General features: G+C 35.4%; 1 protein-coding gene across 2 annotated transcripts in view; it reads left to right on the forward strand.

Annotated features, from left to right (window-relative positions):
- DCLK1 (doublecortin like kinase 1) overlaps window positions 1-12,425 on the forward strand; it is a 317,887-nt gene extending 305,462 nt beyond the window's left edge. For both annotated transcript variants that reach the window (XM_075919170.2, XM_075919169.2), the window contains one exon: window positions 8,093-12,425. In XM_075919170.2, the coding sequence (XP_075775285.1) occupies window positions 8,093-8,150 (58 nt within the window). In that variant the 3' untranslated portion in view covers window positions 8,151-12,425. The remainder of the gene's footprint in view (window positions 1-8,092) is intronic.
- The last annotated feature ends 4,520 nt before the right edge of the window (window positions 12,426-16,945 follow it).

Below are 16,945 nucleotides of genomic sequence, written 5' to 3' on the forward strand. Positions count from 1 at the left end.
TGGAGGAGAAAAACAGCTCTTCCTCCTTGAACCATTCAGACATGTTGGTTATAATGGCTAATTCAGAAATGGTTTCCATACAAGTGCTCAAATTTCTACTGGTTTGTGCAGTTAGCACCTTGTTACTTCATCTTTTGTGCTTGAGCATTATTGACACTTCTATAAACCACGGAATGTACTTTATTAATCTATTTTCTCAATTGACAAAGTGCTTCAGGGTATACTAGTAAATAAAATTTTGTGTACTTTGTAAAAATAACATCCTAAATGAGATCTCACTATGGCATCTGCTCTTTCTCTTTATTGAAATGGAGGTAATAAGTTGGAGGTTTAGCAAAGTGTAAACTACAGAAGTCTTACTGTAACTGTTTCATTTTGCTCACCAAGAAAGATTATATTTTGAATCAAACAGAACTTTATCAAAGGGTTTAAAAGATTTTGTTCTGACTAGCATCACTATCCATGTTGAGCCTGCACAGACTTTTGCTCATATTATCTTTTGTTTTTATAGGGAAGACAGAATAATTGTTTCCATTTATCATGTAGGTATCTATTTAAATAATTTAAAAAAAAAGTCTCCAGCCAGCATCAGAGAGAGCAAATCACTAAAGAGAGGAATTTGTAAAAAAAAAAAATTGAAATTTTTTAAATCTGAGAGACCTTGACTCAGTTTAAATACTTAGCCAGGTTTTAAAATAAACTGTACATCCACAGGCTTGTGGAAGATTCCAATCCAGCAAATAGGTAAATAAATAAACATATAAAAAAAGCCATTTGACTAAAACGCTAGTAATGGCTTCCATCAGCATACAAAGTGACATATCCTTGAATAATGGGCTGGAGCAGACTGGTGATAATCTCTCTTATTCACATATAAACTGCTGTTTTCCAGCTGGGGGCAGTAACAATGTTTATAATTAGTGTGGTTCTAAACAGTGCACCCAGCGTATGTAACCAAATTGGGAAAGTGGTGCTAAAAACTCAGATGTATATACGTAATTAGGAAATGTTATAATACCAGATAGTCCCAGAACTAACATTATTATATACATGTTATCTGTATAGATTGCAAATATTTCCTCTTTCATCTCCATAGGAACAGGAACATTCAAATAATCACTGTAGTGCTCAGTATTTTAATGTGAAGAGTAGAACTATTTTCAATCAGAAATTGTATATGATATTCATAGAATTTTCCAAGTTCTTAATGATAACACCTTCAGGGTTATACAACAGTTCATTTGCCAACAGCCTTGAAAAAGCATGTGTGTCACAAGTATGGTCCATATATGGAGGCAGACACAAAGAGAAATTTAATGCTTACGTCTTCTTTCATAATAGAGCTTTTGATTTCTTGTCTATACAACTGATCCTTTTTTTCATTTGATCCTCTCACATTCTCCTCCAAAAAAGACAATAATTGCCTTTTTAATAAACCAGCAAACCATTTCCTTCAGCCTACATGTATTTCTCCATAATGTGCTCAAGATTCCTAATTCTGCTTTTCAATGCTAACTTTGTCCCCCTCAAAGCCTGCTATTCTTCCTCTGTTGCTACAAAGAGCCCTGCAGTATTTTAAATGTAATGTCTTTGTTTCCAGAAAATATTTCCACACGGAGATGAGATAGTACACTTAGAAAAATCTCTTCCTGAAGTAACAATTGCAGCAGATATTGTGCATAGAGACTGGCAAAAGTATTACACGGTGTTTTATGTATACAAATAACAGACAAAGTATGATAAACCAGTTCAGTAAAAGCAGCCTAGATAAAAATAATGTTAGATCATATAAATTGTTTAAGTCCCAGATGTGATGGAAGTTTTAAAAGCTGCATATTTTATTGTAGGAAATGTACTCCCGATGACACGTACTTTCCTTTTCTGCCATTATAGATGAGTACTCTGGCAGTGCAGATCAGTGAACACCTACAGTGCTCTTTATGCAGAGAGATTGTTTTATAGCAGCACCCTTTAGTGACCTACTTTCTAAAAAGCCAACAATCAATATACATTTATTGCAAGTTATCAACTTATTGGATGTTCACCGACAAAACAAACTAACAAAATTCTGACAGATTTCCTCTTATAAGAATCTCCACTTAGGGTATTTAATTGAGGATTTTTAACAACCTGAGTGTTTGGTGAGTTTGCTGATCTTCATGGATGTAAGTAAGAATTTTAAGAGGGAATGATGCCATTGCCCTTAAGTCATAGAAATCATAGACTAATGGAACTGGAAGGGACCTCGAGAGTTCATCAAGTCCAGTTCCCTGCCCTCATGACAGGACCAAGCATCATCTAGATCATCCCTGATACATGTTTATGTAACCTGCTCTTAAATGGAGATTCCACAACCTCTCTAGGCAATTTATTCCAGTGCTTAATGACCCTGACAGCTAGAAAGTTTTTCCTAATGTCCAACCTAAACCTCCCTTGCCACAATTTAAGCCCATTGCTTCTTGCCTATCCTTAGAGGCCAAGGAGAATAATTTTTCTCCCTCCTTCTTGTGACACTCTTTTAGGTACTTGAAAACCACTATCATGTCCCCTCTCAGTCTTCTCCTTTCCAAACTAAACAAACCCAATTCTTTCAGTCTTCTCCCAAGTTTTGCACGGTGCCATGTATAGGTACGTCACATCACCTATATAACTTGAGCCCCTAAACAGAAGCCCATTTTAACTTCAGTACTTTGCATAATTTAGCAAGAGATGGTCAGTGCTTGCTTTGCCTTTGAATTTCCTTACTCTTGCAGCTTTGTTTGAATCTAAACATTTTTTTAACCTATTGTTGACCGTGTTTTTGAACCTTTTGGTTTTTGAGCATTTAAATTGGAATATTAAAAATACTCGAGAGCAGGTATACCTAGAGTACTTAGTATATCTTTGCAATTTGTCCACTGGCATGCTATACACTCTAGTGAAGTTAATATATCAAGAAAATGTGTGGGAAAGTTATTGAAATATTATGTAATGACAGTGCCAACTGCATTGGGCTTATCCATTCACTTGTAACAAAATTGTAACATCCTAACAACACTAATCTATGTAATTATTGACTTTTAAAAACATGATGCTCACAGTAGCTGCATTTTTTCAAGCTGAATAACTCAATTCAGATTCTAAGATCCCACTCTGTTCATATCGCACCTCATTCCCCATTATGTCTAGTACAGTCATCTACACCTGGAACAAAGTCAAAATGCTATATTTCTAAGTTATGTTCCCTTGTTCAGATGTAAGTGGCTGCATAAGTCTCAAGGTGGTGGGCAATCACACTTTATCACAATGTTTACTTTTTTCAAAGAATGAAGCCTTTCTGTAAATTTGAGTCTGGTAAAAACAAACATCTTAAGTCATTTAAAATCTCTCTCCCACTCTGTGACTAAGAACCATAACTGATTTTCAAACTCGGTAAAATTGCACCCATGGAATTTTGAACCATGCGTCATATACAGGTAATGTGTAAACCAGTTGAGAAGTCCTATCCCCACAGAATGGAGATGTTAAATAATAAAGATAAACTGAAATACAGAATTCTGAATTAATGTATTATACTATACTATACATGCACTATACTTGCCTTTATGTACCAGTACAGTATGGAGCATAAATGAAACTGGATGTTTTAAGGTATGTATGCGAGGGACAACATATATATACTGGATACACCTATGAAGAAACAAACACAAGAACTCATGCTCTGACACTGCAGAACTGCTTCTATTGCTGCATTTGTGATCATTTTTATCACCACAAAATCTACTGTAACACATCACATAACATATTGAGGTCACCAAGCAGAACCTTATGAAAGTAGAATCAATTTACCCAGCTGGGAACATCTAAATATATGTTTTTAAAATAATAAAACAGGAGTAAAATGTCAATATTTCACTAGTTATGTCAATTTAATTTCAAACGCTAACAAAGCATCTCCAAAATGGCAAGCACGTTACAAATATTTCCCTGCAGATGGAGAGTGAGAGAAGGAAAGGGTTTCTTAGATTAATGCGTGAACAGCTGCATCTCCAGTTCAGTCTCCTAGCTGGTATGAATAATGGATGGACTCAGAAGCAAAATGCACGCTGATGTTCTTTTATTAATGAAATGAAGATTTTTTTGGTGACTAACAGTAAATTAAGAGAAAAGAAAAACAGTCACATTAATAAAATACAGTTACTTAAATCCAGTCATTACTGAACTGACAGAAAATATGGCCTACCTAGAAAAAAGGGTTCTTCCCATTGCAAATCTAGCACATATTTTAAAGAAAATGTAGTTGTGAGCTCCTATCCAGATGCACCACATTCAACATTTGTCATGGAGAAAAACTGAGTGGTTTGGGAGTTGTGCTACAATACCATTTTGAGGGCAGGAAAAGATAACACACATGAAAAAAATCTTGGCGTACAGGCAAATGCTCCATATTAGTATGATCAGTATAATGATAAAAAATACATCCTGGTTGCTTCAAAATGTATAATACTAATTCACATAAATAGCTTGTTGGCCATTTGGTACTAGGTGTCAGAAATACTAAATGTTGATGCAAAATACATTTGTGCTTAGTGAAGGATGTTTCAGACCCATCAGCAGCAAACTGTTGAGGGCACTCCACTTTCCTGCTATTGGATAAGTAGCTTTACGTTTCCTCAGATGGATTGTAAGAGGACAGCTACATCTCTTGAGTAAATAAGCTATAGTTTCATTTGGTTACCGCCAATATAATCTGGTCCTCAAAGTTCTCCCTCTCTCTTCAAGATGAGAGGGAAAATGCTAAAATATGGTAATGAAACCTGGGATTTGCAGTCTTGTGAGGCATAAGTGTATTTCAGAGCTTCTTATTATTTATTGAAAAGATATCTTAAAGTAGAGATGCCCTGAAAATCCATAATAGACCAGTTCATGCACCAATGAACCTTCCAGCTCAATAGCAGATGGAATAATAAATCTAATAATGTAATACTATATTACATTATTGTTGAGCATCCAAGCAATGTATTTAAGAGGCCTTTGTTACAAAACAGGTTACCAATTTTAATGACAAATTAACTATATTTAGAATAATCCCTGAGGTGAGATGAAAAGAAAGCAAGTAAAAATATTATTTACAAAACATGCCTTCTTTTATTTCTGCAGTGCACAGCACCATTTGCCCATGTTCCACACAATTATTTGTTGCTTTCTGAACTTCTTCAGAGGAGAGAGATAATTGTGGCCTCATAAATAAAATATTTTTAACAGTGCAAGTAATTCAGCATTAGAAAAAGCAACGGTCATAGTGGATTCTCCATTACTGACCCTTTTTAAATAATGATTAGGTGTTTTTTTTTTCTAAAATATATGCTCTAAGAATTGTTTTGGGGGGAGTTTCTATGGCTTGTATTGCTCAGGAGGTCAGAGTAGATGACCACAATGTGTTCAGAATGCATTTTAATGAGATTTTGTTCTGTTATAAAAGTCATAGGTTCAAAGTGTGTGACCCACACCTAGAACAGCATTGGCCCAATCCTGCACCCTGAGTGGGAGTTGAGAATGCTCAGTACCTCTCAAGGTTGAGTCCATTGACAGAAGCAGAGACAGTCTGTGCTATAATTACAATATATGAAAGGCTGGAGAATGAAACCTACTATGTTGTATTTTCATCTCAAATTTATATTGATCGAGATTCCACCACTTTTCTCTTTCTTGCTTTATGCATTTCTCTAATGAGTCATTTGCTTGGGTAAAAGGATTGTTGGTGCCTCTCCAAGAGGGAGTAAAAACACATAATGCCACAAAGCTAGAGACAAGTCTCTATAGATGAGAAGCAAATTGATGAAATTCAAGAGAGAATTTGGGTTGAGTATCAGAAAAAAACTTCCCAACAGTGAAATGTGAGATGGGACATAAATGCTAAAATTGTGGTCTAGGAAATAATCCTTAATTAGTAGGGAGTTGAATTATGTGACATAATAGCTTTTTTATACCTCTGAATGTTTGATCCTATGAAATTAAAAGTACCCATTCATTTATTTGTGTGTTTCATAAAATGGCCCCTAAAGATTATTTAACAATGACAATGGAGTAAACATTTGGATTTTCCATTACACACGAAGATTACTTTAAATGCAATAAATGTCATGTTACTTAGTTATCTGATGGGCAGAACTTTTTAGATGGTTTATAATTTTGTTCTTTTTCTGAAAAAAAAATCTAACACTGGATTAGACTTCAAAATAAACTACGTTCTATTCAAAAGTATCTATTACTTCAAGAATAACTGTAGGGTGACATGGTGTGGTATAATCTTTAAATAAACTCCTATATTTTGTAAATGGGAATCTGTAAGTTATAGAATAATAATATATGCCATTATTTACAATTTTTGTACAGAATTATATACCTGTATGCTGTATATTTACAGTGTGTAAATTATCTAGATATTAATCTATTTCACATGAAAATATAATCATCAACCCAGTTGGTTTGAGGCTAAGAAATGTTCAGGATACTGAAAAATACTAATTATTTTTTTAAAATAAAAGTTCAGTGGTAAACAAGGATATCAAGTTTAATTGTTTTTAACTTTTTAATAGTTTGATATAAAAATAATAGTTCAGCAATTCAGCCTAACTAAATCCATTTGCTATAGTGGCTCTGTACTCTGTCCATCTTTCTGTCTTTATTGCATCATTTCTGAAACTTGATTGCATTATTTTAGGGCATGGATTGCTATAATGCTCTTCTGCACTACAGTGATGGATTTAGTTTTCATTTTGTTCTCAAAAATAGTCTAGCTTTAAATGTATCTCTGTTCTCTGATGAGGCTCACAGTATAAATGGTAAATGTTCAAGAAGAAAAATGGTCACGTATCTCCCAAGAGAAAACAATAAACCCTTTGAAACAGCATAACCGATTGGCTACATTCATTTAAAGAGTGACACTTATGCTAGGGAAAATTGTTCTTAATATCAGACTTAAAACTTCAATCCATTCAATTTCTACATACAGTTATCCTTGCCTCTCCACTAGAGATCAGATACTTGTGAATGTTTTAAGGACTTTCTCATTAATGTTCCTTCTTTTCCATTTATCCTTGATCCTGATTTTTGAAAGCATACCATTCAGGAAAACAATTTATTTCAATATCTGTTGTTGTGCTTTCCTGAATAAATACCATAATGTTGATTTTATAACATCACTCACTGTAATTTCAAAGTGACTACAGAATAAGATCCTATATTCTAGATTATGGGTGAAATCCTGGCTTCCTTGGAGTCAATGGAAAAACTCCCATTGACTTCATTGGAAGATCAAACCGAATGAGAAACTTGTCTGTGAATTGCATCAGTTTCATTACATCATAAATCTTGCACAGTAGCAGGAAATATGTCATGGGAGGGGCCAAGTAAATTGAGACACCTTTGGAAAAAATAATTATTTTAGATAAAAGAGTGTGGACTTTTCTTAGGCCATAGTCTCTACTTCCTTCTGGGCAAGGTGATCAGATTGATGCAGTCTTCAGAAAGAGCTCATCAGTGTTCTTCCCCAGCAGCAGAGCCTTAAATGATTTAGCCTGAGGAAGTTTTAAAGAGCTGAGTTAGCGTCTTTCGTTACCTTTCTTAACTGACAACTTCATCACAATCCATCTTTGTTAGACAATCTCACTGATTTGAACATTGGTGAATAGGTATCAACCTTGACTGGGTCATATGGAACAGACAATCCTATATCTATACTTTGTAGGAAAAGATTTATATTTTGAGAAGGAAGAGAGAAGGTCAGCTGGTATTTGGCTTGAAATCTGGATTTATTACCCTATGAAATTAATAGCATCCAGCAGTTGAACATATGGCATCTTTATATATGGTACTAGATACACTTGATGTCATGTTGCTGTTTAAGTTTTGGGAAATGTGCTTTTTAAGAAGTTTAGCTGTGTTGTGTGCTAAACCTTTCAAAACTAACTGAATCAGAACAGGTTTAATTTGGCCTGAACATTTATTATCCCTAGTATTTGCAGGCCCACATACAAATGCATGTTTTTCATTAGCTTTGCATTTCACACACAGCCTAATTTCATTTATTCTCATTTTATGCCCCTGCCAGACCACCGCTCTTGATAAGGAGAGGCAGGTTTTCCGACGAAGACGCAACCAGGATGTGAGGGGATGTTTTAAGGCTCAGCAAGCTCCACCGGAACTCAACTCTGAATCGGAAGACTATTCACCGAGTTCATCCGAGACTGTTCGCTCACCTAACTCACCCTTTTAATAAAACACTTTTGCTCAAAGTCTTGGCTTAACCCTTTGAGATTCTGAAAATCCTCCCAACATGTGTGAAATGATTACATCTGATCTATCTAGTACTAATGTTTGAATCATGGAACAGAAAAGGGTGTTTACAGTATCTTTGTAATAATAATTTCCTAACTGACTGAAATGATACTTGTGCTCTGTCTAGATTGTGACTTGCTGCTATGATCCTCAAAGGGTTAAGACTATTTTGCATTTTTTTAAAGATAAGAGCAATGAATGTTTTCCTCAGTCATGCTAGGACCTGCAGTTTGTAATTTTAGCACATGTTAACCCTCTGAGTGCATAATAATCTTAATCTTGATGGCCCACCCTGGGGCTTTGACTTCCCTGCACATTCCTTCTCCCCCCCCCCAATCTCCTTAGTCCTTTTCCCAGCATTCTGACCAAAACCATATCCAAATCCTACTCCATTTGAGGAGTTGCGAATAGGGGCTCTTTAAAATTTTGTTTTAGTGCAACGTATTCTATATTTCTATGATATTCTACCACAGAGTGCTGATCTTTACTAGTGGGTACCATACAAGTTAATGGGAAATGGGTGATAGGACTGCCTCATAACACTCTACATTAGGTGATGTGATGATACCATCAAAATTGTTGCTTCCACATCATTGGCTGCTAGTGGCTGTTGTGTAGTAGTGATAGAGTCTTGAGAAATGGGTAAAGGGCGCATTCTATCATGCTTTGGTATGTAAAGATCTAGTTCTAAGACTTTCTCCTGCTACACACACATGTACAGATGAGGGAAAGCAATTAGTTTATCTATAGCACTGGGATTTTGAAGAGGAAATGCTCTCAACATAATCATGTTTTTTCATAGATACACTGATTACAATGAGGAGAGAGACTTTTGAAAAAGGGGAAAATCCAACATTAAAGGAAGGAGACTTACCCTTACAATAGCTACAGTATTTATAAGTTGGAGGAAATACCTGTCATGTTCATATTTAAGAAAAGCCATTGGGTGAAATCCTGCTGTCCTCGTTCACATCAATGAGAATCTTATCTTAGAGTGGGAAAAACTAAAAACTTCATCTAGCATATTTGTGCTAGTATCTACAGAGGGGGTGTGTATGACAGAGAAATACATGTAAAAGGGTGTTAAACCTCAAGTCCATACATTAGAATTTAATTTCATCCTTGTACAAAGAAAGTCTAATTTCACAGAGAAGTTCTACATCACAAACTTTGTTTCAGATAGGATAATTTGCGTGAAAACAGCCCCACGTTCACACAAAAGTGGCCCCAGTTGAGTGAAAAATGACACATTTCCAAAATTATGAATACATATAAGACCTGTGCAGAAAAATATGAACTTTGATATTTCACATGTTGTCTCTATGCTTTGGGTCTGTGTTCACAGGAATACTGATGAACACAAAGGTAATTCTGAAGTGGAGGGCATGTAGGATTCATCCAACTATTGATTTGTGTTCCTTAATTACCAATCATTAGAGTAGCCAGGTGCCATTTATTTTTGCAGTCTCAAAAGATTCACTGATGGGCATATGTGTAAATAATTTAGGTCAATCCTTTTCTCTTCTTTATGATGTGCCCACTTGTGTATGTTTTTATATATTAAACATTTAACACATTTTGAACAAGGGAACCTCACTTCATTGGCTTTCGTTCAAGTGAAACCAACCTTTGATTAGAGTTATTTGGTTTGAATCTATTCATTTGATTTCCTGGGAGGATCCACGATGTCTCTGCATAGTCCCATTGACTTTAGTGGGATGCTGCACACGATGTGTCTCAGTCAGATTACAGGATTGACGTATTTATAGGTAACAAAAGAATCATTAACAGAGGAACATTGGTTAAAGTATAAATGTAATTGCCCCCAGCAGAGAAATTTAAGCAGGATTCTGTAGAACTCCATAGGGATAATGGGAAGGAGGAATGAGTAGCCATAGCACAAATAAACTTCAGAGGTGGGAAAGTGCTTCTTGGCAATTGTGCTTCCCTTGTCAAGGTCATGGGTCGAGGGGAAAGGATGAAAGAGCCTATCTAGTGGCAGATAATCGGACCCCACACAACCACCTCTAAAGAGTCACTGCACAAAGAGGCTTCATTGTAGATATGGAACCATATATATCCAGGTGTCACCTCCCTGAAAAGCAATACCAGAGTAATTGCATTACATATGGATCCTCCACTCTGGCAGAATAATAGCTAGGATTTGGGCAATACTAAGTGTGCACTTTTACACGGGCCTAGACCCTGAGCTGGTAAAACTCAGTGTAACTCCATTGAAGTCAATGCTCGTTTACAGCAGATGATTTTTTTTTAATATAACCCCTCACATTATAATGCTGCCTTCCCTTTAGAACAAATGCAACTTGATACAAAAATAAAGTTATGCATATGGCAATCAAAAGTGCTAATTAATAACATGTTTGTTGACTATCAGCAAAAAGTTGGCAGTTTCAAAGGAACAAGATCAATGATCATTTTCCTGAATCAAGTAGAGAAGCTGGAAAAAAGAAACTATAAAGCAAACGCTTCATCTGATGTATGCGTAGTGTCATTCGAAATTCATTTGCAATCTTCCTGTCTCCTTTGCTTTTGTTTTAAGCTCCAGGGCTATCAATAAAATAAGATGTTTGGCTCTATCATATACCGTATTGCACCACTTAAAACTTATATAAAAATAATCCCAGCCCCTGAAATCTCCAGTCATTCTCCAGCCCCTTGCAAATTTCTGATTTTTGGCTCACGTTTTACTGACAAAGGCTAGAACATTTTACAGGTGTATTATTTATCCCCCTTAGAGAATGTGCACAAAATTGTCAAATGGCACATTTTCATGGTTTCAAGAAAATCTATCTGAATATTCTAACCGTTTTAAAAGAGAAGGCCATCCACACTGGATTAGAAAATTAAGGTTTCATATAATGAATGGTCAATGCTTGTTTGCCAAAGAAACACAAGGTCAAGTTTTGCTTCTGTTTACACCTTTGTAACTCCCGTAGGATAATGGGTGTAACTGAAGACAGAATATGTGATCCTGAGAATATCTAAACTTTAATCAAGGAAACTTCACAGATTGGGAATTACAGTTTCTTATATGAATACACTTAAAAATCTAATATGAGAGTATATAGCATAGTAGTCATTTTGCTGTAAACCATGCCAAACTCACTTTACACATTTTATTGGTGCTAAACATTAAAACAAAAAAGAAAATATGCATTGCATTTACATTGTGTAAATGCAACATTCCATTATTTTTATGCATATTGCAAATTGACTATCTCTTCTAGTGAGTTTACCTGCAGTAAACTAACTTTCTGATAAATGTAATACTCATATGTGGTGATACCGTTCCCATCTTTGTGCACCTTGAATATTGTGGTGAATAAATTTAGAATGTGATTTATCAGGTGAAAATGGAAATCAGCATTACATATAATCTTACTAGCATTTATCTGTAAAAAGAACCAGGATATTATAGATGTACTCAGAGGGTTAACAGAAAAGCACAAGGCATGCTGACTACATTGATGTATCCAAACTGCTTTGCTTTTTTAGCCAGTGTTTGCTAATTTTTCAGAAAATTCTTGGAAAATTTAAGGTTTAAAATAATTTAAGTGTTGTTGTTCAAGAATTTCTATAACCAAATTAATCTTATTTTTAGTTTAACTTCTCACAGGAATCATAGGTATCATTAATGCCGTGTAAGTCTGTTAGTTATAAATTCCACTAATTCCACAAGTGATTTCAGATTTTTTGTTAAGTACTTAATATAGAGCCTACAATGGTGGCATAGGTGACTGAGACCGTCTTTCTTTGTAATTTCAAGAGAGTCCTAAGAACCAGCTTTTCAGTTTGGTAGTGTACTAGTGAGGGAAAAGCAATCTCATTACATGCATTGTGTAAATCTTTGTAGATGAGAACTGTTCATATGAATGAACACACGTTTTTTTTCTTGACATTGTAGCAGAAACTGTTTACTTGTTAATGATCAACCAATACATTAATTTGCTTCAGACTGTTACAGGGAAAAGTGAGATTCTAGTAATTGAAAATGTTATTGCTTTACAGTATCCCTCATCTAATTTAAATGTGGTGCATACTACAATAAGCAAAGCCAAACCTGTGAATAAACTACTTAAAAAGTGTGGTGGTTCTGTATTCAGTGGAGTGCTTATATACAGTAGTATGTAGCACTGAGAAGGCTTGTTAGGTAGTGTTGAAGTAGAAAGCAATATATGTAATATGAATAAGAGCTAAATTGTAATCCTTTAACCTCTGAGACATATTTCATTTATTTATTTATTTATTTATTTATTTATTAAAAAATGGCTCTGAGGGTCACAATGCTACCATATGACCACAGGTCAAGTACATTAAATCACTGTTATTTGCTGCCCCATGGGACACATTAGCAAATGGCATCCCTTGTATTTAGTTTAGATTGTGGGCAGAGAGAGTTTTCTTAATAGCATTGCAGTGCCTGTTAGCACTGTCATAGATAAGGCTGTGTTAGTATTTCCATTATAAACTCCAAATCTCAAAGATTTTTAGTTTGATCATAAAAATATGCTTTGGGCAAGTATATGGCACATGATTCTTCAGCTTTGAGTGATTCTTCTCCTAAAATATGAGGGAAATCAACTTAGCCATTTTGACATTTATGTTTGAAAAGCATGTATGAAAAAGGGAGATTCAGATCATTTATGTGTGGGTGATTAAAAAATGATTTCATTTTCAGACACGTTTTATAGTTCTGGACTATGACATCATAGAATTCGAAGGGATCTCAAGAGGTCATCAAGTCCAGTCCGCTGCCCTCTTGGCAGGACCAAGCACTGTCTAGATTATCCCTGACAGGTGTGTCTCTAACCAGCTCTTAAATATCTCTAGTGATGGAGATTCTACAACCTCCCTAGCCAATTTATTCCAGTGTTTAACCACCCTGACAGGAAGTTTTTCATAATGTCCAACCTAAACCTCCCTTGCTGCAATTTAAGCCCATTGCTTCTTGTCCTATCCTGAGGCCAAGAAGAATAATTTTTCTCTCCCCTCCTTGTGATACCCTTCTCAACACTTGAAAACTACTATCATGTCCCCTCTCAGTCTTCTCTTTTCTAAACTAAACAAGCCCAATTCTTTCAGCCTTCCCTCATAGCTCATGTTTTCTAGATCTTTATAATTTTTGCTGCTTTTCTCTGGACCTTCTCCAATTTCTCCACATCTTTCTTGAAAGGTGGTGCCCAGAACTGGACACAATGGTCCAGTTGAGGCTTAATCAGTACAGCGTAGAGTGGAAGAATGACTCCCCATATCTTGCTCACAGTTCAAAACTTTTGGATGCTTTGAAACCTAGTAAGAAAACTCGGTTATTGAGAAACTATTCCAGCAATTTTATTGTAACGAAAAAATAACAGGACTTTAAAGTTCACACAGTAACAGTGTGTGTTCTCCCTGTTCTGTGCTGATGAAGTCAAGTAGTTTAACAGCAGAAGGGACCACTAGGTCATATAGTCTCATTTCCTGCGTACCACAGGCAGTCATCGTGGCTACCCTGCCCCACATACTAAATGCAACAACCAAAATTAGATTACAGTATTATAGCCCACAGAATAGTAAACTATTACATGCAACAGGCAGCGAATGTGAGGAACTGAGGTGCATTCGTACCCGAGGTTCAAGCAATGGCAGGGAATTAAATGTAACTTCTACTACTATGAACGTCAGTTACTCTATCAAATGCTGAATATGGATTATGTAGAACGTCTGTGTAGCATGTAATTGTATATGACTTGATTGTCCTCTCACATTTAGAACTTGCTCCATGGAAGAAAATGGGATTACACCAACACGAAATATGTGTAAGTGGAAGAATTGGGCCCATTGTCCCTTAAATGACAAACTTATCATAGTAAGATGAGGACTGGATCCTCAGGAGTCCAGAACTGTGAATGATATCAAAAGACTGTTTTAACAATTGAATGTGCATTCTATGATTTGCCCAGTAAATTTTCCCAGTTAACCTAATAAATCCACGTACAACAGGCAACCTCACTGTTCAGATACTAATCTGAAATAAAAGTACATTTTCAAAGGAAAGCAGTTAATCAAACACACATGCATGTGTACCCAATGTTAGGGAAAAATAGGTATTAAAAATTCCACAATACACATTATTAAAATATTTCCAGTGTTAGACCACACCAGTTCCATTTGGCAAAACACAATTTTCAAAAGGATCTTTTTATGTACACATTTTTCTAAATCTGTGTTTATACTTGAACAGTCCATGTTTAGTATCTTTGGATTTTCATGCAAGATCAGAATTTCATCCAGTCCTGTGTGCTCATTCTCTCTCTCTCTCTGACCACGGTCAATATTGGATGCATCAGTGGTAGGAACAAGAAAACGAATGAATGAATGAATTGTTATGGAATGATCTATCCACAGTGGAGCCATCATCCTAACTCTGGTTAGTGATTGGCTTATGCCCTGAAACATGAAGGTTTATCCTTTCCAATAGTGATAGAAATGTAATATCATTAGCTCACAGACATTTACCTTCCTCCCCCCCCCCCCCCAATCCTCCTTCTGTTCTGAAATTTGATTTGTCCTTTTCATGTGTTCATTTTTTAAAATTGTATCCTTTGGTATATATGGTTGTGACAATTTTCTTCCACTATTTGATCTGAGGAAGTGGATCTGGCCCACGAAACCTCATCACCTAATAAATCATCTTGTTAGTCTTTAAAGTGCTACATAGTCCTGTATTTTATCCTTTCCAAGACAATTTAGCCTGAGCTGGACTTTGGACTTAATCTATTTAAACACCAAACATCTTTAAAACAAGTGTTTACACAATAGCTGACTGCAGTGTTCCCTCTAAGCTGCGGGGCAGCACAGCTTCACAGGTTAATAATCAGCCCCACCCAATCAGTCAGCTCCCTGTAGGGAGCCCTGACCCTCTGCCTGAGTGGGGCTGATTAATCACCTGTGAAGTTGTGCTGCCAAGCAGCTTAGAGAGAACAGTGGTAGACTGTATTAACTATTTACAGTGATTTACAACAAGACAACAAATTTTAAAGATACTCAATGCCCACATTTCCATATATACTTGCCTTTTAAGCCAGATCTATGACAGAAATTAAAACTAATGTACAAAGATATTCAGACAATGTTAGGGTCATAAGCTGATGAAAACTGTGCTTTGAGAGATGTAATATTTATGGTGCATTATAAACTATTGGAGTGAATGAGCCTTACATGTATGCCCCTGACATAATGTATTAGGAGTTAAGGGTGAAATGCCATCTTTAATTTGCCTTGCTGTGTTCAGGTTTAGCAACTGAAGTGGTTTTCTAACAAGGGACCTTAGATCAATGAAAGATTTTCTGCAACACATAAACACAATGGGCTGAACATGGAATGAAATAACAAGGGTCTGGTCTTTCAAAAGTGTGTGGTAGATTTTATTTTCTTTAGTAAATCCCACATGCAGAAAGAGGCAATTAAATATCTGAATTATGGATCTGAACTTAAGACAATTTGATGTAGACCATGAATTTTACCTTGTAGTTGCTTTGGAATTACTTTATTGTAATTGTGCTTTACATTTAAGGTGAATTCAATTTAGGAAAACTTTTAAAATCAGTTTTTAAAAAAAAATCCTGTTGATTGAATTACGTGTAAAGATAGTCGGGATTCAAATGATTAATTTCCCCCAGTGAGATGTGATGTAGAGGAAAGGGAAAGTCCTGAATAATTCCCAAAGGACAATTTGTCATTTACAATGATTGGTGTGTATTCAGGAAAAAATAATTATTTAATCTGGTCCAAGGTTAAAGACATATCCGTTATAACTTATTTTTTATTTTATTAAGGAATTAATAATAGCCTTTTATATTCTGCCTGAAATAAATTATTAAAGGATTAGTTGAGTGTGAAATTAAATAGCACTTTTCTCATGCATGCTAAAGAGATGTCTGAAGAACTGGTTGCATTTAAACAAGTTTCCAAATGGTTTTGATTTTGTGCAAGAGCAAAATCCAATGTTCCCTTTGAAAATACCAAACCTAGCAAGTGCTAAGCAGTTCAGATGACAAAGGTTAATCTTTAATTTTCATGCTACTAATTGAATAACTTTCAAATGATATGTATCAATGTATAAAGCTGAAATGAAGTCAGGTGGCATTTTTCAAATCCCACTGTTTATGCTAATAAATGTAGGTTAATATGGGATGAGATCTGATATGTTAACTTTATAAGCTAAGCTTTTATATTGTTGCTTGTTTTTATGTAAAACACTTACTTTCAAATGATAATAAAATAGTAGAAAATTATGTACCCACCATTTTACTTAATACCTTAACTGCAGTCTGAACTTGCAATGATTTCATGTTATTCTAACAGAATGATACTAGAATGTACTTCAATTGGCAATCAAACTAGTAAGGAATTATATCCAGCTGCGTTCCTAAGGGATTTTGCACAAGGCTTTAAATATTAGTCATGCAACCATCTTGTCGTTTTCCCCACCTAAACTTCTACACTAATGTACACGAAATGATTAAAAAATAACTATGCAAAAATTTCCCACTTTACATATTAACTTCCCAGCCCAGGAGTTTAATTTGGATAAGCATATGGAAATCAAATATAGCCTTGGACT

The sequence above is a fragment of the Pelodiscus sinensis genome, chromosome 1 (assembly GCF_052426305.1).
Source record: "Pelodiscus sinensis isolate ZL-2025 chromosome 1, ASM5242630v1, whole genome shotgun sequence".
NCBI classification, from domain to species: Eukaryota; Metazoa; Chordata; order Testudines; family Trionychidae; genus Pelodiscus; species Pelodiscus sinensis.